The sequence below is a fragment of the Hesperophylax consimilis genome, chromosome 22 (assembly GCF_061612785.1).
Source record: "Hesperophylax consimilis isolate HC1 chromosome 22, BYU_Hcon_1.0, whole genome shotgun sequence".
Classification (NCBI taxonomy): domain Eukaryota; kingdom Metazoa; phylum Arthropoda; class Insecta; order Trichoptera; family Limnephilidae; genus Hesperophylax; species Hesperophylax consimilis.
Genome location: NC_142857.1, coordinates 23,951,130 through 23,968,481, shown reverse-complemented (window position 1 = coordinate 23,968,481; position 17,352 = coordinate 23,951,130). Strand labels below are relative to the sequence as shown.

General features: G+C 32.7%; 1 protein-coding gene across 1 annotated transcript; it reads right to left on the bottom strand.

The window, feature by feature from the left end:
• Window positions 1-218: 218 nt before the first annotated feature.
• unc-119 (unc-119 lipid binding chaperone) lies at window positions 219-16,120 on the bottom strand. The gene is made up of 3 exons (XM_089645473.1): window positions 15,621-16,120; window positions 6,713-6,885; window positions 219-2,002 (listed from the first exon to the last, which is right to left on the bottom strand). The coding sequence occupies exons 1-3, from the start codon at window positions 15,983-15,985 to the stop codon at window positions 1,884-1,886; spliced, it is 657 nt and encodes a 218-aa protein (XP_089501599.1). The 5' UTR covers window positions 15,986-16,120; the 3' UTR covers window positions 219-1,883.
• Between the last annotated feature and the right edge of the window lie 1,232 nt (window positions 16,121-17,352).

Here is a 17,352-nt window from a genome sequence, read left to right as displayed (position 1 = left end):
CGGTGGCTTCGTCAACAAGCAAAATAGTCGCATCTGGGGCTCGGAAAACCCAAGAGTTATTGTTGAAAAACCTCTCTATCCTCAACGTGTGACTGTTTGGTGCGGTTTATGGTCCGGCGGAGTCATTGGACCTTACTTTTTTGAAAATGAGGCTGGAGCAACAGTTACGGTGAATGGATTGCGCTATCAAGAGATGATCAATGATTTTTATGGCCGAAATTGGATGGTATTGATCAGGACAACGTTTACTTTCAACAAGACGGCGCTACGTGCCACACAAGCAACGAAACCATTGATCTTTTACGATTGAATATCAAAATAACACCTCTTATTGGAAAACCCTGTATATAAGTTAGTTTAAATTATAATTAGTTATTATATTGCTATTATCTAACAAAGACTAGGCTGATATGTTTACATAGTTCTAAGATCTTTAGTAATTCCTTTAAAGTTTATGTAACTACAGCGTACATTGATAAACCAAAAGCAAATTAATTTATTCAACGAATTGCTGTCTTTTATTTCATTATGCATTTTATTTAACAATACTTAAATTAACTCAACAGTTCAACAGTAAAAATGTAAATTACTTATTTAAATAACTTTCGTCTGCGGTCTCGGCCGAAACTAGAATAGAAGCTAAACGTTGGTTTCGGCTGTAAATCTAGTTTCAGTCAGTCACTACAACTTTCTACAGTAATGTCTAATTTAAGATCATTTTATTGACTTCTTCTCGGTAAATATGGTATGGATAGTTTTATGACCATTGGAACATATGGAGCCGAAGTCAGTTTGTTTAAAATAAAAGGTAACGTTACATGATTTTTTTTTCAGTATTTCTTATGCATATCATAAAAATCACACAAAAACGTGAATTGTTGTTGCAAATGAAAAAATTGCTTTTTAACCTATTATCAATATTTTTGTGAATAAATAAGCGTGTCTGTTTAGAAGCAAGACCATAGAAGTATTTTAATTTGTAAAGAAAATTGACAAATTGTTTGTATACTGAACAATATTTTTTAATTGCATTGCAACATTGTTTGATTGTTGCTTGGGTTTAATTATTTTTGCTAGCTATCCTACATCATTGCAGAAGCAACATATTCTTACTATAATTATGGTAGTTTTTTTTCAAATATTGCCATGTAAAGTTCATAACGCGGGATTATTTATCTTTCATGGAAAATATGTCAACTGCCCAGAGCCAGTGAAGAAATTTTAAGTTAAAATACTAATTTTGGTTGATGAACTTTTGCTTTTAAAATAGGCTTCATTTTCAAAACAAAGTGTTTGTTTGGAGATAGCAGACAATTGATAAAGTACCTATAATATTATTATTTATTTGTCGGGAATTCTGACTATCCCCATTGACGTATATTTAGATAAGACACAAAGCGAAAAAATTGGATCCACTATTTTTACTTCAACCTCTCTTACTTTTGACCTCCAAAGCCCAAATGCCGAACAACCGGAAACTACCAAATCCGGCCTCCATGCACTGCTACTCGCGTAATAATAATGGAAAACGTTTTAATGTATTAGAATAAAAGCCTTTAAAAAGGAGTGATGCCATTTTTCCTGTGAATGTCAAACATAACCTCACATTTGAATGTACTCATTTGTTCCAAAGTTGGTGTTACTCTGTGTTGCCAGAGTAGGGACAAAAATTGTTCCATTTTATTAAATTTCTATACTTTCTTAACGAATTGTGTGTGGATACTTATTTGTTATGAACATGCTGAACATAAATTATTATAACGAATGCCAAAATGATAAATACCTCTATGGTCTGTGATCATGACAGTTGTATGACTTAGCAGTGGGGATGGTGTGTAAAGAAGTGTATAGTTGCGAGGGTAATACAGAGGGCGGGGAGGTGTTTATATGTTGACGCCGCCGTTGTACGCGTAGTCGGCCTTGTTGTGCATCACCAGCCGGTTCTCCACGAAGTAGAAGCTATCGGAGCAGGTCTCAAACGGGGCTGTTATCATCTCTTCCACTGGAAATTAAACACATTCGTATTAACCACCGAAGAGATAAACTGATAGAAGTGTGTTGCCTGAAATAAGATCAATTTTCCCTTAATTAATTTCACTGACCTACTTGAGGCTAAGGAGTTGAAAGGTAGTAAATTGGCGACAATCATTTTATTTCAAATTGGTATAGGGACTTCTAAGGATTATATAATCTAGTGTTACAAGTTGCCCATATCCTCCAATTAATCAAGTATCCCTACGACTACAAATCATAGAGGATACACCAGATAACTTCCAAGGTACAATTGTTCCAAACAATAGTTTAAGCTAATTTAGTAATATTATGCATAACCTTGTTGCTAAATAAATGGTATATCAGTATAACTGCATATATATTGTGGTTTCTTTGTTTTGGTTTCTTGAGAGATGGCCAGAACCCTGCGATCCCGGAGATGTCAATAAACCAGTGGTCGATATATATATCTTATATTTTGTATCATAGGTTAGTTTTAATATTCTCCTGACGAAGGAAGGGTGCTTTCAAAACCGGTAAGAGTGTAATTAAAATTAAAGTGGTCTAAAACAAACAAATTTATATATTTTTATGGTGGTGTGGCTTTGTTTTTATACAAATCTACAATTTTATTCAGAGATTGATGAAATTTTCTACGTGAGATCTTGAAAAACCACCCACATCCCCCTTTCCCACCCTTTAAAGTAGAATTTTGATACTTCAATTCAAAATAAGTGGAATATTATTGTCTACATATGATTTTCTAAAACTCTGCATAAAGCCCGGGTAACCCCAAGGATTTCAGGAAGTTTTTTTTTTTTTTTTTTTTTTTTTTTTTTACAGTATTACCGCACAAGAGTCCCAACTGCTCCCGTCTGGAGCCAGTGAGACTATGGCATCCCCAATTGGGGTATGTTGTGAGGTTGAGGGTATTGGGGAGGGGAGGGAGATGGGGAAGAGGAAGGTGGGGAAGTACCTGGCTATTCAGATCTGGTCACCAAACACGGCTAAAGCCATTTCAAGCAACGTTTCAATTCTGAATGGTGGTCTTACACCAGGGCGTTACTGAGAGTATCTTCCACTCTGGAACGTGCCGCAAATATACTATACATTATTTTAAATTAATTAATTGTGAAATAACACAAATTAATCAAATAAAATTTATTTGCGCACGCCGGGTTCGAACCCGCGACCTTCGGATCTGTAGTCAAAAGCGTATACCACTAGACCACGCCGGCCGTCAATTAAAAATATAAAGTAATAAAATTGATAAAACTTATTTTAAAAGATGCCAAAAAAACATGGATTAAAACATTTGATTTGTAAGTTATAAATACTCTAAGTATCGCCCTGGTGCCTTCACCATGGTGGTCATTACCACTATTCAAAATTGATCAGATCTGAATCCTAACCTTCCTTTCCCTCCCCACACCCTTCAACCTCACAAGATACCATGGGATGCCATAGTCTCACGGGCTCCAGGCAGTTTGGAGTTGCGCGGAAAACACATAAAATAATAATTAAAAAAACAGGTTTCCAAGAGTTTCCCAAAACCCAATGGATGACAGTGGTGGATAGAGTTACCAGCCCTCAAAAAACCTTCTGTCCATAGATAAATTTACGTTGTATAACATCTCAGATAATTCGTAATCTTCTTAAAAGCATTATACACAAATTAAAAATTCGAAATTCAAACACACCAAAACACAAAAAGCCAAACAGTACATTGATAACATAAAATTAACAAATTTATTAGTATTACTGGCAAACCATTGCATGTCAGACCCACTAAACACACTTGCCTTCTTATTGTGATTGAAATAATCCCATTGAAAATTGTTTACACGGCTGGGCTATTGACCAGTCGTTAAATTTATTACCCCTTGGAACCATTAATCCACAACATCAATAGTTCTAACATGCAAGAGACATGCAATGGCTTAATCCAATACGACCGAACAACATGTCGTCAAACTCTTATTAACCTCTACATTTCAGGAGGTAAAAATAACATGTCACCTAAAAGGGGGTTACTAGGGTCCCCCATATATTGCGAAGTGATTGTGTCTTTTAAATTCCTTTTGCCCTTTCCAGTAACATTCAGATATTAGTTAGTACCTACCGTTTTAACCGGACATCGCACATCTTCGCCCTGTAGTCAAACACTAAGGATGGGATGTTTCAGAGAATTTGAACAATTCATCAAATTTAAGCATTTATTTTCTGGTTCTGTGAAGATCCCATTCAAGTTCTGTTATTATATCATTATGGGCTAATTGCTTGACAGAACTGAAATAATAACAGAATTTTAAAAAAATGTTTCACAGAACATTGAATTAACTTTGAAGTTTGAAGAATTGTTCAAATTCTCTGAAACAACCCGTCCTAAGTAATTCAAAACAGTAACTTTCTTGTAAAATGCACCTTTTACAACCACACTCGCAGCTTCTTTGCGGTAATGATTTATTTTTAAAGTAATAAGAATCAAGCAGGGGGAAAGGGACAGTCATTTCATCGAATTGAATAGATATCATTTAATTATCTTAAAAAATAGTAACAGGTAATAAAAAAATTACATGCAGATCGATTACAGAGTGGTTGTTCTAAGATTACCTACAATGTGGAGCATGTGATGTAAAAAAACAACTCAGATATCGCACAAAATTCTCATTCGGGGGAAGTGCATCACCCCCCTCCTTGCGAGAGGGTTAAATGTTGAATAATACAACATTGCAAGCTCATCAATAATCCAAGAAATAAATATGGTTGGGGTTTGAGACAGAATGACCGTCCAGTTAAAACACTGAATTAAAGATTGTTTGTGAAATTGTCATATAATGGCAGACGTAACGGACTTGTAAACTGACATTTCTTGTAGTTTTTTAAACAAGATCTATAAAAATTAAACATAACGCAAAATGAAAGTAGTTTTTATACAACCGGCAATAATCCCCATTTAAGTGTTAGGAGTCTTCTTCTATTCTGTACCTTTTTATTGGTAGGACTAGTCTTCTTATTTTTAAATATATATAGCTGATACGGCAACAAGTCATCGTCTTCTTCCTATTCTAACAATATTTGCTGTATTTTAATCACCGTTGAAGACAGGCCGGCAAAGGAAACATTGGATTAAATGGTACAGCTCTAGAATGGGTAAAAAGTTACCTTTCCAAACGACCTCAAGTCGTAAAAATTAACAATGTGTTTAGTTTGCCAAAAACGAGTCAATTCGGCATACCGCAAGGTACAGTCCTGGGTCCGTTACTGTTTATCATCTATGTTAATGACATATTCATACAAAAACTAAATGGGCAAATAATATTGTATGCTGATGACACTGTCATAATAATCGAAGGAACGGATTGGAATACTGTTAATAACTTGGCAAATGCTGATATTAATATACTGAAAAATTGGTTCGATAAAAATCTTCTCCCCTTAAACACAGAAAAAACAAAATTTATCCCATTTTCAATCAATAAATTTAAATCAGAACCAGAGTTAAACATTATAATACACCAACGCAAATGTAGCAGAACTAAAATAGCAATCAAACTTGTCCTATCCTTAGTCCAACATCCAAAATCAAATATCTTGGTGTATATAGATCAACATTTTAAATGGAAAACACATATCTGTGAACTCGTCAAAAGGATTAGGAAATGTATTTATATATTTATAAGACTAAGAAATATTATTAGACTAGAAAACCTAAAAAGAGTGTACTATGCGATTGTTCAATCTATATTACAATATGGTATTATTGGTTGGGGAGGAACATATAATAAAATTTTGAACCCACTTAAAGTAGTTCAAAGATTGGTAAACAAAGTAATTTTGAAAAAACCGTCAAAATTTTCTACTGAAATTCTTTTTTCAATTTGCAAAGTACCTACAGTAGACAAAATGTATCAAAAATATTCAATACTTCAAATTTACAAATAAATACAGTCAAATACTCATAACTTGCAATTCAATACATCAGCAAGATACCAGAAAACTATTAAAATCCCAAAATTTAACAATAAGCTCATTCAAAATACCTATCTTTATCTAGGCATAATTTATTTTAATAACCTTCCATTAAATTTAAAAAATATCGAAAATATTCAGGAATTTCACCTTAAATTAAAAAATTACCTTAAACTATTATAAGTCCAAAATACGTTCACTACTTACATCTAGAAGTAATATTGTTTAAATCTTGTGTTGTTTCTTACTAATTTATTTACCTTAATACTAACATATATATAATTGAACTAGAATTCCCTCACCAAACACAAGAGCATTGTCTCTTTATGGTGAGGAAAGGCTACTTTAATTTCTATTGTTTTATATCTTGTCTATGTCCTGTATACTTATCTATGTAAAAAAATTTTTTTTTCAAATATTAAATTAAAAAAAGAAAAAAAAAAAAAAAAAGGTACGTCAATTATGCTGGCCGCAATATAATTATAGCCGGCTTCTGAATGCAGGATGGTGACATATGTCGCTTAACGGCAAGCGCCGTTGTGACTTACCGCCATCATCCGTCGGCTTATGAGTCGAAAGGTCAGTTTTCTTTCACAATTTAAAGAATTATCTATTCAGGGTATCATAAGAATGGGAAACACATTTATTTTTAATTTAAATCATTAGAAAAGCAATGGGCCTGCAATGGACGGAGGCAGCTGAGATACTCGTGGGGAAGCAGTCGAGATGAGATAAAATAGTGGCTTACCCAGATCAGGCGGCAGCGTGGGAAATTCGTAAATGTGTTCGCAGGTGTTGCGCGAGTACGGGATGCAGAAGCCAAACTCAAAATCAAAGGTCTTCAGCAGCGTGTCACGGAAGAAGTGGCGCTCAATCATGCGGAAGTGATTCACCGGGCGCCCGCCTACCGTGAACTCAACCCTGTAACAATGTCAGTATATTTACTAACCAATCTTTTTACAATAACATCTATTTGAGTTAGTAAAGGATACATATTATTTTAATAAATATATAAACACATTATCTGGTAAGAGGGCACAATTTACAAAAACATTGTTTTGTAGTTACGACGAAAATAGAATCAGATGCACGACGAAAATTCCCAAGTACTGAAAAACTGTAATCTTTTAACCTTCATGCAGGCGCGCCTTTTTTTATTACAAGTGGGAGCGGGGCGGTAATCACTTATTTTACAGCTTACGAGCTATTTTAATATAGCTTATTTTACAGGTATGTCTCACCATAAACCTTTGTAATCGGGGTTATTTATTTATTAGAATCATCAAAACACATACAATGAAAACATTTATTAAAGCTTGGACATTATATAAAATAGATATACAATAAACGGTTATTACTCATGAAAGTTGGGCAATTAATCACAATATTAGTGTACTAGGTCCAAATAGGAAGGCATTCATTCTACACAATATCCATAATAGATACATATCAATATCATCAGGGAAGTCCACTTTGTCCTCCTGAACTCCATTTTTTTCTTCTTCCGCATCTATTTCGAGGAGGATTTTCTCAATATCTTCTGGGTTTGTGTGTAGCAGTTCACTTTTGCCCCGCCACAAATTATCAAACTTCTTACAAGACCGCTATGTAGTCTTTGGGATGAGTGCACTATGGGCCGTTCTAGAAGGAAGCTCGAGTCAGGATTTCAGAACGCTAGTACCAAACGGGCAGCCAGCCGGTGTGGTCGCGTCTACAAGGAGGATACGAGCGAGCGCTACAGTCGACAGATTTCCAGGTGACGCGATGACGCAATCAGCTAGATAAATTAATTCGCTGGTCATCGGGTTGATCCTCTTCAAAATTTTGCAACACTTTCTATGTGTGTATGTTGCATGGCGCCCTATTCTCGTTTAACAGGTCAGATATTTAATGTCTTTACACAATGTCACACTCAAACTTTTGCTACCATGATAAATTCCATCCGTGCGTATAATACTTCGTATTGCCGCTCACCCCTGAGTTTTAATCTAATTTTGTTGTAAGAAGAGATCTCTAGCTCTATGCGATATTGAATTAAATGTAATATTGAAATTCTTTTATTTCATTATCGTAGCTATATATACATGTTACAACTGCTGGTTGAGATTGTACATGTGAATTTGTATGACGCAGGCGATATTATTATTATCTAATAAAACCTGTTACATGTGAAGCGTGCTCCGAAAAAGTTTAAAAAAACCTTAAAACATAATTTAACCTACTGTAGGTATATTTGATATGAAAGGTACCTACTACGTCTACAATAATTATTGGGAAGGAAGGTCCTAATTATTATACAATACAAGTAAATATTATAGGACCCCTTACGCATTTAGTAAATAGACTTATTAAACAAGATGAAATTCCTGATGAACTTAAATGTGCTATTACTAGCCCGATATACAAACAATCTTGTCTGCAGTTGAAAAATATATTTCTTTAAAAATTAAACAAATACTTAGAAAATTAGACCAAAAACAACATGGCTTTTGAAAGAAAAAAAGGACAGAAATATTACTACGGAACTTCTAGAATTATATGAATAATGAATTAAACCATAAAGGCATGTGTTAGTATTATTTATTAATAATTCCAAAGCATTTGACACAATTGATCTGCAAAAATTATTAATAATTTTAAAAGCAATTGAATCACAGAAAACCTATCAAATTTGTTTAAAAATTATTTATTTAATAGACATATATGTATAAAAATATTAGAATAAATGAGTGGGAAATAAATTGTGTGCTGGTGTATGCTCAATTTTGGGACCTACCCTTTATATTATACTAGCTGATGTGTACCCGGCCTTGCTGGGAGTTATCCTTGGGAGATAGACATATACCGTGGCGGACATTTCTATAGGACTTTTTAAGATATACAATTCCATAGTACATTATTTTGATGTATCTCATAAGGTTTAGCCCGCTTTAGCAATGTAAGCGCCCAAAAGTATTTTTTTTACAACTTAATTAAAAAACATTGAATCTTATCTACTTTCTATAAATATAATATGCATGTCATTTTCGACCAAAAAAACAAACCCCAACAAACACAAAATATCACTAATAGACCGGTCAGACAAGCGTACAAAGAAAACATAAAAACTCCGACGGTAAACACTACCTTTGGACAAAGACACCATAAATACCACGTTATTAAAGCATTCAACAGTCTTCCACTTGAAACAAAAATTGAGGAAAATAAAAATAAATTCAAACACAAAATAAAAAAATGGATTAAAGAACAAAAAGACAATATTACCAAAATACTATAACATAAAAGAATAAAACATATACACGCAACACAAAAAAAATATATAAAACACGCAACACGCACAAACACATATATCATTATAAATGCCGATTTACATTCTCTATTGATATTTTTCTTTTAGTGTTATAATTATATTTTAATTTTTAATCTTTATTTTTTATTTTAAATTTATCTTTATTTTAATGTTGTTTTTCTTTTATTTTTTTTAAATGTATAAATTCTTAAATTATAAAATGGGGGCCTCAGCACGGGTAAACAACCCAGTGAGGCCAACATTACTAAATTGAAATATGAAATATTGTAAAAAAAATGTATCAACAATAAAAAATAAAAATAATATGCATGTCATATATATAAAGCTTGCAGAAGAAATTCTCTAAATGATAGTGAAAACCCTATCAAAAATAGAAGAACTAAGCGCATAAGCAGACAGACGCGGAAAGTGACTTTATTTTATACTATTGAGAGATTTGTATCATTAATGAAAAAACTTTTTTCACATGTATATGCTGACGACACGGCTCTTGTCATATCTGATGAATAATTATCTGTTGCTATTTAATGTGTGCAACAAAACTTTACGTCGCTAATAAAATGGTCACATGACGCAGGCCTAATCATAAATACCAAAAAAACAAATTGATGCACATACAATCTCCGCATACAATGCCTTATACAAAATGAAACAAACACTTAGTTTTAAACCACTTTATTACGCAATAAAGTGGTTTAAAACTAAGTGTTTGTTTCATTTTGTTTAATGTCAAGCCACAAAGTGTTTGCTTTCTTCAATAAAGGGATGGTCCGATGCTCTGTAGGAAACTCGCTTGCACAGCGCGGGTGTAAACTGTGCACCCTAAAGTTTAAGTTTAGACTTACGGAATTCAATACTTCGTTTGTGTGAAAGCACTATGAAACAATAATACAATGTCTTAGTTTACAATCTCCACATACAATGCCTTAGTTTCGATTACACCTGAAATAATATCTTACAATTTTACATGTGTTCATCAAAACATTTTGCAGCACTGCAAATGCGATAAAATTGAAATGGTAAATGAATACGTTTATTTGGGAGTGACTGTTGATTGCCATTTTAATTGGGACATTCAAATAAATAACATGCGTAAAAGAGTGATTGTGGATAAATTATATAAACTGAAATGTTCGTTCCTGTGAATATTAAAAAATCATTACCTATCTCTCGCAGAATCCACTCTACGATATGGAATAACCGCTTGGGGACATTCTTGCAAAACTAATTTAAATTACCTTCTATAAGTACAAAATTCTATACTTAAATTGCTAGTTTAAAAAAAAAAAATTCACCGAAACCTAACATTTCATTGTTGTATCGAAACTTCTAAACCTAACCTAACATTTCATTGTTGTATCGAAACTTAAATATCTTGCCTGTGCAGGCCGTACTATGGGATAAAATATTGATTTAACATACATCTATACTCTGAATATAAAAATAAATTGGAATATGAACATAACACTAGGTTCACAAAGAGTGAAGGCATTCTTGCTCAAAAATATAACTATAAATACGGACAATGAAACCCTAGAATAGACCGTGCCCAAAATGTTCAACATTTTGCCAAGTAACACAAAAAATTGTAAATTCCCAAATATATTCAGATATATGCTGAAAACGGTTCCATGATAACTCAACACAGTGACAATTCAACACACTTTTAAAAAGTGATATAAAGTCATTAGAAACGATGAAAAAATTATTTTTTTAACCTAACCTAACATAACCTACTTAACCCAGTTAATAAAGTTTTTGTTTCATCACTTTCCATGACTTTATATAACTTTTTAAAGATGTGATGAATTATCATTGTGATGATTTATCCGGTCACCGCTGAAAACAGGGCTCATAAGTAGAAATACTTTATATTAGTCATAAGCTTTCGAATTCCACAACGTAATACTAGAAGTCAGGATTTATTTCAGTGCAGAAATTCTGGGACTAACTCCCGTATGTATTCCTCTTTGCCAAGAATACTAATGGAGGGAAACAATTATACCAAGTCCGTGGACATCTTCAATTTATCTTTAAACAAATATAAAATGTTATTAATGAAGCAATTCAGTTATGTACAATAAATATTGTATATTTCTTAATATTCTCATGTAAAAGCCCCGAAAAAGGGCATTGATAAATAAATAAATACTTGTTATTTATTAGCATGTAGATTTAGTGTTATTTTGGATTATGTGTGCCAATAATAAAAATAATCTGAATATGTTATGTGTAGCAACAATATTATGTATTAGTAATAATATTAAGTATAGATACTTTCATCATAATTGGTAGATCCTGTTAACAAACTGCTTAATTGTAGTTTAGCGAGAAAATACTTTAAAGAACAATAAAAAATTAAAGATATTTATTATAATGAATAAATTGGTAATCATACTTGGGAGAGAGTGATTTAATAAATTAATAATAAAGAAGAAAAAACATGAAATTGATGATAGTACCAATGTAATTTTGGTAAAACACTTAATGATAGCACATAATTATGATCCTGTTGGATGCAAAGCACTGCAAAACATTAGTTTATTAATGTTTTTACTCATACATGCAATAAAACAAGAAAAAAACACGAAATTGACTACTCACATTTTCCTCGGATGGTCGGAGAAATTAGTCACATCACCGGGCGCACGGCGGTAAATTACCGACAACCAAACCCTTCCAACTTTTGGGTAAAATTCGGTTTATGGGAGTCACTCGAATAACCGAAATTGAACTTGATTTAGACTAATTTAGAGCTGGGGAATCCGAATCTGTAAGAATTAGGTGGGGGTCGGCACTATTAACTGAGTTATAGAGTTTTGAAATTTTGTACGCGATACATAGAAACCATCTTTTATTTATCAACTATGACTTAAGAAAATCAAATTAATGACTATTTAATTACTTTTGAAATTTCAGTAGTGCTAACTAAAAAAAGAAAAGTGTTGCCATATACTAATAATATTTTTTTTACAAAATAGGTAAGGTTTTTAGTTTGGGTTAGAGTAGGCAGAAGAACATGGGAAAAAGGTATTAGAATTAAATCACAAACCAGTCTATACAAACCTAGCGTAGCCCACAAACTACTTGAAAACTGGGATATAACTCTAAAGGGGACGCGAGCAGGCATTATTAAAGGGGCAATTTTTTGTAACAGGAAATAACATGAAAAAAAGGTATTAGAATTAAATCACAAACCAGTTTATACAAACCTAGCGTAGCCCACAAACTACTTGAAAACTGGGATAAAACTCTAAAGGGGACGCGAGTGGGCGTTATTAAAGGGTCATTTTTTTGTTATAGAAAATCACAGTTAGGTTAGGTTATATATATATATATATATAAATTTAATATTTACAAGATTTTAAATAATAAACTACAAATCTGGCAAATGATATTTAATTTTCTGAATTTTCCATGCATTGATATTATTATTTATATTTTATATTATAATTTTATTATAATTTTCCATGCATTGATATTATATTTTATTTATACCAAGAGCTACTATAACTGATATTGAAAACATTGTTAAAAAAATGAAGAACTCTAAAAGCACAGGTATTGACAATATAAGAATGTTTGATTTAAAAAGAAATATAAAAACTCTTGGGCCAATAATTACTCATTTAATCAATACGATAATAAAGCAAGCAAAAATTCCACAAGAATTTAAATGTAGCATTACTAGACCAATATTTAAAGGTGGAAAACACATTGAACTGGGAAATTATAGGCCTATTAGTATACTACCTGCGTTAGAAAAAATTCTCGAAAAATTTTTATCAAATAAATTAAATAATTACATTGAAAAATTCGCTATCATAGATCCCAATCAATATGGCTTTCAAAGAAAAAAAAATACTGAAAAATTACTGCAAGATTTTTCCAATTACATAAATAATCAATTAAATAATAAATTACATGTTATTGTGTTATTTATCGATAACTCTAAAGCTTTTGACACAATTAACTCTAAAAAACTGCTAGAAACCTTAGAAAAAATTGGAATAAGAGGAAATGTGTTAAATTTATTTAAAGATTATCTTAGAAATAGAAAAATATGTACCAAAATAAATAATACTTTTAGTAAAACAAAGAATGTATCTGCAGGAGTTCCACAAGGTTCCATATTGGGACCTACACTATATATAATTTATGTAACTATAATGAAAAAACTTTTCTCTTTTGTTAAACATTTTGTATTTGCAGATGATACGGCATAGAATATGTCTATCTTGGTGTTACAGTAGATTGCTTTTTCAAATGGGACAAACATATTAAAAAAACCTGTAAAAGACTCAGATCAATTGCTGGCAGAATGTACACATTAAATTTTTTCCTATCAATTGAAACACTTAAAATAATCTATATGTCAATGGCAGAATCTATTATAAGATATGGATTAACCATATGGGGAAATACTAGTACAACCAATCTGAAACAAGTCCAAGTTGTACAAAACGCAATTGTAAAATTACTAGTCGTCCCTAATATTTTTAAACAGAGACATAATACACCGTTGCTGTTTCAGAGTGCCAAAATTTTACCTGTTAAGGCTATACTATGGCAAAAAATCATAATTCAGTATATATTTACCCCGCAGCATAAAGAAAAATTAGAACATAAATACAGTACTAGATTCACGCGCAATGACGGGTTAATAGTTCCGAAATTTAATAATAAATACGGACAGAGAACGTTTGAATACAACATACCGAAGATATTTAATTTATTACCTGACACTATAAAGCAATGTAAATCTATGAATAAGGTTAAATATATGGTGAAAAATTGGCTATCGGAAAAAAAATATTTATTTTAATATGTATGAAATATTGTATGAAAAAATTGTTAATTCTGTAGATATAAGATGTAAATTATAACTTTAAAAAATGTATTTGAAACTAACTTTAAGCACCTGTTGACAAGCCAATTCAATCGGCTTAGCAGGACTTGTTTTTTTGATATAATGTATTAACTATTTATTCAATAAAAAAAAAAAAAATTAAAAAAAAAATTATATGGCAGCACTTTTTATTTTTTGGTTGGCACTTCTGAAATTTCAAGGTATTAAAAAGTCATTAATTTGATTTTCTTAAGTCATAGTTAATAAATAAAACAAGGTATCTATGTATCGCGTACGAAATTTCAAAACCCTATAACTCAGTTAATAGTGCCGACCCCCACCTAATTACAGATTCGGATTCCCCAGCCTTAAATTAGTCTAAATCAAGTTCAATTTCGGTTATTCGAGTGACTCCCATAAACCGAATTTTTTCCCAAATTTTGATGATGACTGCCACGAGAGAATATGAGCCCCTCGTGTAGTATACGGTATTCATGTTTTTCAGTAGGGCAGTAGGCTTGAAGGTTAAGTAACTTTTTAATTGTAGGTACCTTAGTAATAATTAATACTAATTGTACATTTTGTATAGTGCGGTTTATATGAAAAAAATTATCTGAAGGGCACTTTATTTTTTGTAAGGTGTACTACGATTGCTTGGGCCCTCTCGCCAAACGCCAGACCGGTGATTTATATCCCCTGAATTCCCCTCTTGGCGAAACCGTGTAAACCATACCAGTATCATTTTAAGGTATACGCTGACTACGAGTGCCCAGTAAAATTTAACACTTTCCCGACATAATTAATAATTCCTGATGATCTCAAACTGTGCCCGTGGTATTGTTCTCAGGTGCAAAGCTTTCACTTAGAACAAATTTCACTTCGTTTCATTTTTACACTCAAAATAAATATGACATATTTATCAAAATATCCCACTGGTTAGGTTGGGTTAGGTTAGGTTAGGTTAGGTAGTATAGTAAACTTGTAAAAATAATTACATCATTAGAAATCAACATGGCCGCTTATAATTTGTTAATAAATGTCTATCTCAAACTATATTCTCAAACTATATTTTCTGTTTTTTTCCATGTTTTTCCTTTACTATTTCAACTAAAATGAAGCATAATACGTTTGCCCCAAGGTAAGTTCATAATTACTTCTCATACCGTCGAGATTTGGCTTAATTTGACAATTTTAGCGCAAAAACAGTGAGGGCACTGCTAGACAGCAAGTTCCCATTTTAACAGAGCATGGTTTGTGGCAAAATATATTTACTTAATTCTTTCAAATAATTTCAATAAAGTGATCAGTAATAGAAACCAGAGAGACATGAAATGAATCTAAAAACAGAAAATATTTTCTAGATCTCCATCTCAACTCAGACAACAAAGGACTGCTTAATATAAACTGCATTAAATGAATTAAATCTACTACAGGAAGATGCTACTTCGCAGATACTACTGATATTTTCTATAGCATATTATTCAATGAGGGACTTACGTTGCTCCGACAGTCTTCAGCTTCAAGAACTGTGGTGTGAACTGGTAGCGAACAAATCTCCCGGCATTCGGGTCCAGCGGCTCCTCTTGCACCTCCGCGTCTCCCCCTTCTCCACTCTCAGTGTTGGTTTCACAAGGGGGCTTAGCTATTTCAAATAGAACAGTCCCTGTCTCCAAATCGCGAATTTTGAACCTCGTGAAATCAATGTCGTATATATTAGCTTCTGGACTACAGAGATAATTGTCTGTTATATTTGTGAGTCGCAAAACATCCTCGGGGGTGATACTACAAGGCGTGATTCCTTCCTTCGCTTCTAGGGAATGATTTGAGGTCAGCGGCCCGCACTTCTTGCTGAGGACGCTCATCTTGCTAATTCAATTGTAAATGTTTACACTAATGTTTGTGGGAGTCCTGACGCCTACCCTAACCGATGTAAAAACTAATTTCACTAATTGATCGTCAATTATCGAAGAGAAACGTCAGATTTTACTACTTGACAACCACATTCCACAATGACAACAATCGCGTGCGCGAATACTTTTTCGAATGGAATTTGGGACTCCATAAATACATTTAAAAAGTATAACACTTATGCACTGAGGGGTACTTTTGAACGTCGATTTGAAGTCGACACACGCAACCATATATAAACCACGTGATACACGCCAATATGTGAGTGGTTAATATATATGCAAAACCAAAAATAGAATGTGCAAAACTACCTTCCCCAGTCAACTTGCACACTAGAGGTGAAGCGTAAATACTAGAATATACGTTTGGAATAGGTATGTCAAAGATACTTTCGTACTTAGTATTTGTTCTTAAGTATTGCGCGTCTTGCGTATACATACACATACCGTGGGCGGAAAATTTCTATAGTCATTTCGCTTACTCGTCTACACAAGAAGAATGTTTCCCTAGTATTTGAATACTAAGAAAACACACCTCTTATATAGGTGAGTAAGCGAGAAAGGATATTTTATTTCCCTAGTATTCAAATACTAGGGAAACACTCTTCTTGTGTAGACGAGTAAGCGAAATGCCTATAGAAGATATCTTCCGCCCACGGTTTGTGTATGTATGTTCCAGAAAATACGATATCATTATTTATAAAATAATTGTTCGTTGCAATAGTTGATGCCCTAAAATTTGTTATGAAGATAAAAATAATATTTGTTTTAAACATTCACTTTTAAATTTGTTTACTTCGTATTGTGGCGCAACTTGCTATTTTTTTTTTTAAATCCTCAAAGTTGAAAAAAACACTTTTTAATGTTGATGATTCATTTTAAAATGCTTAAATGCTTTACATATGAGTATGCTTTGTCTAGTTTACAATATTTTATTTACACTGCAAGCCTAAAAGCATTAAAATTGCGCCACAATACGAAGTATGTCAAAAAATACAAATAAATAGTAGTATATTTGTGTGTAAGGATAGAATGGCCAACCTTATGATTCCAGAGATAGCCTCATTTTTAATGTCAGTGCCATAAAAATTTTTCTTAAAAAAATGATAACTCCTTCATTTGTACATGCAATTGCTTCGTACGAAATTTTATAGCATAGTTATAAACAGCAGAATCCATTTATAGCCAAAAAAAATACCCTTGACAATTCAAGACTCTATGTCTATGAAAGGCGATTTTCAGCCCACTGTGCGTCGGCGAGTCACTGCGAGCACACTGCGCTCCACCCGCGAGCGGCTCGCAGTAGACTCGTGCCATCGTGC